Source organism: Boleophthalmus pectinirostris, unplaced genomic scaffold (assembly GCF_026225935.1).
Source record: "Boleophthalmus pectinirostris isolate CB_2022bp ecotype Guang Dong unplaced genomic scaffold, ASM2622593v1 HiC_scaffold_17, whole genome shotgun sequence".
Lineage (NCBI taxonomy): Eukaryota > Metazoa > Chordata > Actinopteri > Gobiiformes > Gobiidae > Boleophthalmus > Boleophthalmus pectinirostris.
Window position 1 is genome coordinate 22,347,560 of NW_026571115.1, and position 11,515 is coordinate 22,359,074.

At 37.4% G+C, this 11,515-nt stretch overlaps 2 protein-coding genes across 2 annotated transcripts in view; both read right to left on the bottom strand.

The window, feature by feature from the left end:
• The window catches only part of ilf3b (interleukin enhancer binding factor 3b), a 9,787-nt gene extending 7,510 nt beyond the window's left edge, over window positions 1-2,277 (bottom strand). Inside the window, exons 1-4 of the mRNA XM_055153078.1 lie at window positions 2,136-2,277; window positions 953-1,040; window positions 312-523; window positions 61-235 (exon numbers count right to left, since the gene is read on the bottom strand). Coding sequence (XP_055009053.1) covers window positions 61-235; window positions 312-523; window positions 953-961 — 396 coding nt within the window. The 5' untranslated portion in view covers window positions 962-1,040; window positions 2,136-2,277. The remainder of the gene's footprint in view (window positions 1-60; window positions 236-311; window positions 524-952; window positions 1,041-2,135) is intronic.
• Window positions 2,278-3,599: 1,322 nt separating this feature from the next.
• On the bottom strand, window positions 3,600-9,542 carry LOC110172549 (prostaglandin E2 receptor EP1 subtype-like). The gene is made up of 3 exons (XM_020938437.2): window positions 9,402-9,542; window positions 5,280-6,184; window positions 3,600-4,681 (listed from the first exon to the last, which is right to left on the bottom strand). The coding sequence occupies exons 2-3, from the start codon at window positions 6,135-6,137 to the stop codon at window positions 4,406-4,408; spliced, it is 1,134 nt and encodes a 377-aa protein (XP_020794096.1). The 5' UTR covers window positions 6,138-6,184; window positions 9,402-9,542; the 3' UTR covers window positions 3,600-4,405.
• Window positions 9,543-11,515: the final 1,973 nt, after the last annotated feature.

Here is an 11,515-nt window from a genome sequence, read left to right on the forward strand (position 1 = left end):
CATGAATGTTTACAATGTTAAGAACTGAACACATTTGATCACATAATTGAGAACTTATACCTTCAACTGAGTAACTAAATTGTCGGCGACTTTCTTAAGCAGGGATATAGTAGGTTTGTCTTTACAGAGCAGCACTAGCTCCAGATCTAGGTCTCCCTTAAGCAGCAGCCCTTTGGCTACCAACCCCACCCGCATGACGCCTCTCAGAGAGCGCGACACCAGTTCTTTGTGGTCACTGTAAACACACAGCACAGTCAAAGGGGATTCATATAAAATGCCCTCCACATTAAGTAGCAACAAGGTAGATATACCTTTCCTTTTCAGGATCAGCTACATCAGAGCAACCCTTCTCCTCTTTGTCCAGCCAGTCAGACACAGCTTTGAGGGCCCTTTCTGTGTGAGAGATCATGTTCTGGACGCCTTCCAGTTCTTCCTGTGTGGGGTAAATGGCTGAGTGTTTGGCCATCACATGGCGGTCATCATTCATGAAGACTCGCATAGAGCGATGACGCATTGGAGGAGGCTGAGGAGAACATAGAGCAAACATCAGATGGGTTTTCTTGGGGTAGACATTTTAGCCTTTAGAAATGCCAAAATTATGAAAAAGTAAGCATGTACATAAATATTTTCATCCCAAAGAGAAGGCATGCAAAAACCCCTCCAACTTTCTACTATGTTTGTCAATTCACGACTGGCTAAATGTGTAGCAGAGCTTGTATCCCCAGTGTTATCACTGCATTAAAGTGGACAGGAGCCAGTCCTCAGTGACTGTGTGCAACTAAACCACCGACAGACTGGAATAACAAAATGCCAACATTAGCACAACTGAGTCTTAAACTGGAGGTGACATGCTCATATGAGTATGACCTGACAAGCAAGTTGCATTCTGAAACATACCAAAGACATGACATATGAACGAAAATGTGATCCTTAAAGATGCATTTACAGTTACCATTCTCATTTGGAGTCCTTGAAGTAGTTGGTACCAGTGTTAGAAAAAAAGAGGTCCTCTGGACACCAGCGGATGTTACGATCCGTTTCTAGATGGGATTAACCACAATGTGATTAGAAATGCAACACACAAGAAAAACAATTATAACAAAACAAATAATACAGTAATTATAATTTAAATAATATTTAAAATTAAGAGACACAATTGACCCCTTTTTCCGTGTTCACTCTACCACTCTGAAATAGCAGAGGCCAGCTGCAGCAGCAGCCAGATTGTTGGCAAAGGAATTCTTGCCTCAGGCTGAAAGCAAAGTCCATTTCACATGAACAGTTTTAGTTCAAGGCCATACCTCACAAAAGAGAAAACACCAGACACTCGGATACTGTTGTAGATGAAATGCTATTCAGAAAATCAAGAAAAGAATAATGATTTCGCAATCATTTCATAAAGTTGTTTCTTTCGTACAAATCGTATCAAAACACAGTAACAACTCATCTGCCAAGCCAATTTAAGTACTTACTAAAATGGTATAACAACAAAAAATAAATTACCGTAAGAAATAAAATAAACAAATCTTAAATTAACTATATGTACACAAAAATACAGTTCAATATGTTCACAATGACTGGGCCGTGGGCACACTTGTTGTGCAAGTGGTCCACGAAACAATACCAACATATAAACCAATCGTTGGTACGTGGGAATCTAACTCAATATTTTGGAGAAAGAACCATCACCTAAACCTACATCAAAGGAATTAAAAGGAGACGCCATTTTAACTCGGTCCAAATGGCGACGTCCGCGGCAGCAGCAGCAGCAACGGCGGCGGCCGCCAACCCCCACCACACCGCACAATGGGAGATGCTCCGCGCTCACAAAGACACCAAACTACAGCAACCAGTAACAGTTGAGTGTAAGAGGAAATATTGATTGTATCGTGTCAATCCTGTTTTTCTTTTTTTTTTTTAACAACTGATGATAAAGCAGCCGACAAAACGACCTGTAGATAAAGACCACATTCAGCACGGAATATGTGTTAGCCGTCTGCTAGCCTGTTAGCATACCAATATAAAGACAAATTAATATAGCAAGCAAATGATACTAACGGTATTTATGGCTTTCTTTGAGTCCCCGGGGCAGTCTACCAAGTTTTTTTGATAGATATGTCCTCGATTGTTCTTACCGTGATGTGGTTGAAATGGACGGACGGTGCTGCACGTTAGCTCCGTTAGCTCCGTTAGCTCCCGGTGGCGTCTGCAGTGAACACGGACCATACAGCAGAACAGCCCGGAGACTAAACCCCGCCCCCATTCCAACACGGAGGCTGCTCATTGGACCAAACGGTCACGTGATACAGCTCGTCTTCCAATGAAAACGCCGCACAGGTCGCGTTTTGTCTAAACCAAGACGAATTCACACACGAATTAAACTGCGTATGCGATAGTCTAACTGCTTTAAGCCTTTTTTATGCAACTTTTATGCAGTGTTTTTATTATTATCTATATGTGCACTGTACGTTTTCTGGGGGAGGGTCCGCCACTTGCTTGTTTTCATGGAGAGGGAGACCAGAATTTCGAAATAAAAAACTGGGACATTTACGGTTTTTTTGTGGTTGGTAATGATAAAATTGTGAAACGAGTGCATAATTAAGGAAAATGGTTATGCAGAGACCATTTATGACTAACATGTGAGTCGATATGGTCACATTTTCTTTGTGTTTTGGTCGTTTTTGAGAAGCTTTTTTGTATTTTATCTAAACAAATGACAATTTATTCCACTCTTTACTGTTGGCAGGGATGAAATTGGTCAAAAATAGGGACATCGGAGACATTTCTTGTATAAAAATAAAACTGGGACAAATCAATGGTTTTGGGTGGGACACGTTTGGAGTTTACATATTCCCACTGTCAGTGCTATCTAATGTTTCACACTGGCATAGGTGTGTGCTTGCTAATACTATTTTGTATTGTAGGCCACTTTATCTATTGGTGGTTTTCAGATTGTAGACAATGATGGTGTCATAATCCCAAATGGATGCAAGAGCCACATCTCACTATTTTTACTTTCATGAGAGGTAAAGGTAAATTCACAAATGCTAAACCTAATAATTTCTCTGATTGACTAGACCCAAGAACTTGCTATGCTACTACATAAATCTGCATTTTAACAATAATTATTTTATCTCCTTATCTGTGTTAAATATTAATGATTTATAGAATGTTGTAATATAATCCGAAACGCAGCAATGGAGAGGCGACCCCGCTCAGTAATAATACATTTTTGAAGGTATCATTTGCAATAGAAAAACAGCAATTGAACACATTCCAAGCAAAGCAATAACCTCTAATTACACAGACATTTTGAGTTTTTGGTTGTACATATTTTAGTTTTAAAAATGCTTAGATTATGTTTTCTTAAATTGAGTGAAATATGTTTTTGAAAATGGGCTAATGGGTCCAAATTTTTCTACCACTGCATGTCGTTGTTGTCAAACATTCAGATTTCACGTCATATACAGTATCTTTCCAAAAGCCAGTACTCTTCTTTTAGAGCTATTTCATTGATGCAAAATCAAATAATTCATTTGTTAGGCCTAAATTACAACAGGTGGCATAACAATTTCAGCATACAACACCAGACAACCATGTTTTACAAATGATCTGTTTATTTTTAATGAGCTTTACATTCAGTTAGCTTCACTGACTTCACTTAATTCCCAGACACTTGGGAAATACTACACTCACACACTTCATAACAACATGCACACAATCCACACTATGTACACTTCACATCTAAGCTGATCAAATCACAGCTGAGGTAAAATAAAATGCTTTACTTTGAGATGTTTTCTATTTCATTTCAACCATGTAATTCAAAATTAAAAGATAATTAACAGTAATTAATAGCCTTTTTTTTTTTTACCATTTAAGGCTCAAATATTTGCTTTGAATGTATTTTAAAATCTTTTGTATTTTGTGCAACAAATAAACCATAATCACATGATAAGGCAAATAAATAGCCCATCTTACTACAGTAAATACCTGTAGTTGAAAATTACTACCAGTTGTATAATGATCATCGGTATTCCTCAGAACAATGTCACTTATTTTACATCATACGTTTACTTTATGAACTCTCCCCACTTGTTGATTGATTCTTTGATTACAACTGTATAAGATCTTATAACTTGAAGTAATTTGATTAAATAAATTACCTGCATTAGAAAAGTTTTAGCTTACTTCATTAAATTAGTAATGACCAAATGCTACCATTAGAGGGCCTTAAATGGCTGGAATGCTACAATAGCTTAATAAATCAAATTGCCTTTAAGACAAAACATTTAACAATAATTCAGTTTAACTTTTCTTTGCAATGTTTGCAAGCGTCATGCTGCTACTTTTCAGTGCTTCTCTAAAGTGCTACATTTATAAAAACAACCTTGCTTTTAGTCCATTATATTTTGTTACTGGCATTTTTCTCTGTTATGTGGAATGAGCTGGCTTCCCACCGGGCTGAACGAAAGATGCTTCCCTTCAGACTGGCCTGGCGTTTGGTGATGCGGTAAATTCTGCGGAGTATGGCCCGTCGGAGCAGAATGTACACCCAGGGGTCTAGGATCTGGTTACAGGCTGCCATCCGGACCCCTGTGATCATCAGTCTCCTGTATGTGGCCCTGTCACTGTCCAGAGATCCACTGTAGGAGCGCAGAGCAGACATAAGTCCAAAGACCTGCAGGGGGCACACAAAGTGATTAGTCATACATGTGAGGGCCATGTGTCAAATGTGTCAGATTGAATCAGGTTCATGATCTTAAAGTAGGACAATGAATGATGATGAAAACAAACTACAAAGCAACAAAAAGTGCTTTTTATTAAATATAAAAAGATTAAGAACTCGCTAATCTCCCTAATAAAAGTATAAATTGATGTTTCTGCAATACTACATTTTACAGGCTATTTATGTAATACCTGGTCCTCAACATTTAAGAAATGTATGCATATTTTAGCACATTTCCACAATAAAAGGAATCGTAATATAATTGTAATCCAGTGTTATTTGATAATAACATTTGTAATCTAGTACATTTTCCATGTTCTACGTATAACAACACAACAAAAACCTAAAAAAAAAAACAAGCCCTTTTACAGCAGCATTCCCTTTTTTGTCAAAGTGGTATGCAAAGAATGTTAATAACCCACTCGTCAAGACCATTATTTAAAAAAATAAATAAATAAAAATCATGCACGGTTCCGTGTTCCTGAAAGGAACATTTCAAGAATTTCCTGTATTTGGTGGTAAAATCCTAAATTATATTTCATTTACTTACCAGCAGAGGGCTCCAGCAGATACAGGATGTGACCATGATGCCCACAAGCTGCACCACCATCTCTGTGTCATTGGACCTCGTGGAGCGACTTTTGGAGCAGGTGGTGGTCTTTTTTAACCTTGCTCTCACCAAGGTAATTCCACTGATTGTATTACAAACAAAAGCTGAGGCTAAGGAGCTCAAGGCCAGTCCAGAAAACAGAATCACAAAGGCAAGGTCCTGCCCTTCTGTGCCCTCCGAGACCCTTATGAAGCACCATGTCCCGGGATACTGGTAGGTGTAGGTCCCTAGGTTGAAGACGGGCAGGAGGGCCACACATAACGCTACCAACCAGATCAGTGACAATGCTATTTTTGTCCGCGCTGTTGTCACTAACTGTGCATGTAACAACGGCTTGGTCACACCCAAACACCGCTCAGCAGCCATAGCACAACCCATAAAAAGTGGGCATAGTCCGAAAAATACCATGCAACCTCCCAGAAACAAGCAAGAAGCATCCGTGTCATTTGTTGAATCTGTGGTAGTACCATCAGAGTATTTCCTCATCACTAGCGCTCCATTGATAACATGTCCCGCCAGATCTGTAGCAACCAAAGAACTAGCAAATAGTAAGAAGGTGGCCTTGGAGCGTCGACGAAATCGGTTGTAGGCTTTAGCCAGGATGATCAGGGCCACAACGTTGAAAAGGATGCCCAGAGTCATGCTAAGACCTGCCACAAAGGGACTACTCTGTGGAAGAGTCCCATTCCTCACCACAGCCTCCACCTCCGGTTCCTGGAGTACGGTGAAGTTGGCCAGAAAGGAGGTTGTGGAGGTGGCAGGGGAGCCCGAGGAGTTGGGGTGCTGCATGGCCAACATCACCGCTGGGCTCTGGGGTTCATCTGGAAACTCCACCGGAGAGATGGCTAGAATAGATGGGAAACTGGATTAGAAATTGGTTATTGCATAGCTGTTTCCTGAATTATTTCATGACTGTAGGTTTTACATATTTGGCTACTTATGATTGTAAAGTCTGTATACAAAACCTCTATTTTCAATGTACTTAATGCATTCAATGTATTTTTTGAACTTTTAACTCGGGATGCATTGATCCAGCTTTTGTAGTTCTGATGCTGATGACACTATGGCTTCAAGTATCTGCTGATACCATCAACCTATACCAGTGCAGAGACCAAAAAGATTTCCTTCCTTATTTCATTTTAAAATAAGACAAAACAGGACCAAATGTGTTATGAAGCTGTTATTTATCTCTCAAGTAACTAGAGAACAGCTTTGTATAAAAAACATTATGAGAATTTCTGGGCCAGCTCCGACCAGTAAATAGTCTTATTGCATCAGTTTAAATGTCCACCCAGGACTTCGACTGAACCGATATTTGGAAGCCGATATCTGATCTAGGGAGGGGATTTTAACCATGTTCTAATGTTTTTACAGAATAAACTTACTTTCAAATGTGTTTCATTAACACAGGTTTGAGTTATAAAACTGTTAAAAACTGTTCTACATGTCCATACACTAATATATTGTAAGATATTTTCACTGAAATAATCTGTAGCAAAACATAGCCTAGTGTGACTGGTGTACTTCTGCATTGTATTGTTTGTGAAGCTTGTGTTGCATGATGGAGCCATGGGACATAGCAGGAGTTTTTGGAGGCGCTCTCTGTTTAATCTGGTTCACAATAATAAAAAATAAGATCAACATGTGTGGCTTTTTATCGCCAAAATTACAAGGGAGGAGATAATGGATAGCATCTCCCTGCACATCTTCTCAAGAATAAATGAAAACAACTGAGAAATATCAGAGCTCAATATGACCGTAAATACAACTTGATATTTTGCCTTTGTATCTGTAATTCTATTTATCTAAAGTAAATTATGTGATAACAAGAGATGACTGACTGTTGTAAATCCAATACTGGATCCAATACTGGATTTACAAAGAGAAGAGACAGCAGTTGAACCCTAAATTTATAAAAGAGGCATGGCAAAGGTCACACCAAGAAGACACAAAAACACAGAAGAAGAGACTGGTGGACCAAGACTGCACAGTAAATCAAACACCATGTATAAACAAAAGGATAATTGAGTGTAATTATATAGTTATTAGCCTATATGAACCTGTTACAATAATTCTAATGAGAACTAGGTGAGTCACACATGCAAATGGCTTCATGATATTTATGAGAAAATGGCTGACCCAGGGGTGACTTAAGTGTGTAAGTGTTCATCTAACAGATAGATTTAAGCAATCACAGTGAAGTATAAACATTCAGAAGATTTCCTCTTAAAGACAGTAGTTACTATAGCTGTGTACATCTTTTTGGAATATCCAACCCATACAAGATCATATTAAATTGTTTATAATATGTACCCTAAATCCTTACCCTAAATTAGAATGTTGGACATAATGTATAAATATCTGTGGCAAAAAAGAGCTGAAGAGCTTTCAGTGGGACACTGTATATCTTTCAGACAATTCACCATTTTTAGCATATCATTAACATGAACAGTGCTGTCGTATTTGAAAAAAAAACGAGAGAAAAAAAAAAAAAAAAAAGCATTTGAGAGCTAGATAAAGACTTGCACATCCTGTCTCATATTTTTCACATTTTGAGTGATTTCTTGTTTTGACAACCATTCAGATCAACTGATATGAGAGTTTTCATGGCAGACCACAGATACTGATTGTTTAGAGTCCACAGCATCTGATGGTCAATAAGCTCTGCTGATATGTAGAGCTGAGATATGATTTGAAATTACAGCTAATCGAAATGTTATCTATACTTTTTACTGCTCTGCATAATTAAGCTATAATAAGGAAAGATAATCTAAATAGAAATAATTTTTAGGCATCCACAACTCTGTTAGCAGTGCAATCTTATTTTGTGCAGTGCCATTATCGCACTAAAGTGTTAAAATATTACTAATACTAAAACTGAAGAACTTTTATGAACAAATACGTCCGGCACAAACCACACGAGACTGCAATAAATAATCTTTGTCTTGTCTCGTCAGCTGCACAAGCCACATTACTCACATTTGTTTATAGTGGTCATTAGAAACAACATACAGTATGCTGACCAAAGTTCATGGTCTTCTGATTTCAACAATAAGCACTTTTGAGTAGAATAACAAGAAGAGAGAGAGAGAAAACAAACTAAAAAAAAAAAAAAAAAAAAAAGTCTCTCTTAAGTCAAGATGTCACATAGTCAGAACAAGTCTTGATGCGGACTACTGACAGTGCAATTCACATTCCTCTGTTTCATGTGTTGAGCGGGATCAGGACAAAAAGCAGCTGTGTCTTGTGTAATAAATATGCCCATGTAATGAATCTGTTTACATGGAGCACCACAAACAAAACGCCAGCTGAATAAGGTTGCAGTGTGGATATGCCAAGTGCAATAGAGATCACATTGTTTCCCTTTATTATGGCTGCTTTCCACAATAAATAAGCTATTTCTCTGCACCAAATATGTTTAATGTGCAATTTAAATGGACAGCTACAATGCACAGTACAGTAGGCCCCAACTAAACCAAAACAAAGGTTAATAATGATAATCTAAAGATATCGGTGGCTAAACCTTAAAGTTGAAATATGAAACCTTTTTCTCATAAATCAGAAAAATCAGCAGACCTTTGTGACAGGTAGATGCTGCTTTTATTTACTGCAAATGAGCCATGTGAGCCTCTATGATGCTTTGGGATTAAGATGATTGGCTGTCCAAGGGTGGCCCACCTTGCTTCACTTTTCTGTCTGAGGCTGTTCTAAATATGTGGCCAAATAATTCTAGCGATGAACAGAGATGTGCCAAAGAGTTTGTGAGATCTTGGGACTAGTTAGATTTATTTTAATACATAGGCTACTTCATTTTTCACACTTTGAAAATCAGGTATCTTCAGCTTTAATCTATTCTTATTGAAATATGAAAATTGTGTTTGTATTTACTATTTTTAAAGGTGGTATTTACTGTAAAGATTTAGGTTTAACATTTTTTGAATTATGAATTTAAAAAAGTTATGTAAAATGGAATGAAAGGTAAGAACGTGGCATTAGGGTTAGAGCACATACAGGACAAATTTACTGACATAAATAAAAGCCCTAAAGGTAGTTCTAACTTACCTTGACGCACGGGGAGAAATAAATCCCACGTTTATTGCAGTGTTAGCCATTCCGACCCGCATTTTGCTGGAAATAGTCCGTTTTTGGGGAACACTTGCGATTGTTGTGTAATCTCCGTAGGTTGCGCGTTTTTCCGCTGCCGCACATTGCACAAGTGTTCTGTTCTTCTGTGCGCCTTCTGCTTTTATACCCCGGACTGCACTGAGCCGCCGTGGCCTCTGGGGGGCTCTGTGGCGGACGAAGCCTCATTTCCTCTCATCAGACGCACTCCGGGCAAAGTGCAATCAGATATGTGATATGTGACTCTGGCTATCAAATTAATATTTAAAATCCAACCACTTTACTCCAGACTCCACCCTGGTAAGTGCTGTCTCTGCCTTTAAATAAACTAAACAAGCTATAACAGTGTAGCCCGTATCATCAGCTCACCACGTGCACAGGAGGGTAATCTATGAGCTACTTATTTAATGAGTGGCCCAATAATGTAGCCAGCAGTGACTATATAGAGAAGTGCCTTTCTTCTCTTGAATGCTTTGTAGGTGATTCTTGATCAGCAACAGAAATGAAAAACATACCTCCATAGCACTGATGTCTCACTGTTTTGCAAGTTAAAACTATAAACTATATGATATGAATATTGTTATAATGTATTTATTTATTTTATGTATTTATTTTGGGCAAGTAAAGATTTATTTTCTTACACAATCGCATATATAAGTGAAATCATAATAGAAATGAAAATAACCAATTTGGACATCAAGAAGCAGAGCTGTCCATTTAGTCAAACTGAATAATCAAGATCAATATTCAGTAAACTGTAAATATATGTCGTTTGATATATTTATTTGAAAGGTGATTTGGGGCGGAGTTCAGATTTTGCAGCAAGAAATTTTAAATTTATCTTTTTTTTGTTTTCAGTGGCTGTCTGTATTGTTTATGTTGACAAAATAAATATAAACAGACATATATAGAGCTAGATCAATATATGAAAAAAAAAACAACTATGACTTATATAAACCACATTTAAAGTATTTAAAGAACACTATAGGTAAGGTGATCAATAGCATCTGGAGAAGAGCTGGGTGTCATTAAGAAGTTGCCGATACGATACATACCTCAATACATAGGGAACGATGCGATAGGCCCATAGACTGTATATGGATAGGCCGTATATATCTCGATACAGTATACTTCCTATTTGATACAATTTGATACAATATATTTTAGATATAATATAATTCAAATCCATTTGATGTGGTTTGTATGTCCCCTTACTAAATAATCAACCCTATTTAAAAAAAATACATTAGTGGTGCATTTATGTTCCATTTATTGAAGATTAATGAACATAAAGTGCTTTTTGTTACCAACTAGAACAATATTTAAACTGTTGCTTTGCTCATTGCTTGTTCATCCACAGCTTATGCACACTCAACATTTACTCATATAAAGAGACATATCCAGTTTAACTGATCTAAAAACTCACAACAAAAATACAAAATCATGGCTGTAATGTAAGTCTCTGTTAGACCACTGCCTATGCAAAGTTAATATGAAATACACACATTTCAAACATCAAAACAGTACATATGTCAGATGTACTACATAAACAACTGTCCTTCCTCTGAATAAGCAACAAAATTGTAGCACTGTCTTAAAATAATTTAGTAAAACATAAAACATACTCCTGGTAATATATCAGAACAACAGTCCACGATACTGTATCATTAAATTAAACTAATATATTGATAGTTCAGTATTTTTGCGCACCCCTAACCTGGAGCACATTAGATCTACTTGTAGATAATATTCTATAGGGGCCATTAATTTGTATAAGAGGCACATTGTCCCATTGAATGGGCCACTTGTTCTGGGCGTTTCCTTTCATTTAATTCCCATGTTGTTTTATTGTTCTAGGTTATTGGTGCATTGTCCCCTTAGCTGAAAATAAAACACGTCCTCCATGGAGCCTCTTCAGAGCGACCTTGACCATGATACTGTATCATTAAATTAAATGATACAATATATTGATGTTTCAAAATTTGTGTATACCACTAATCTGCAGTGCATTAGGTCCACTTGTTGATAATATTCGGGCTGTAAATAGTACATTT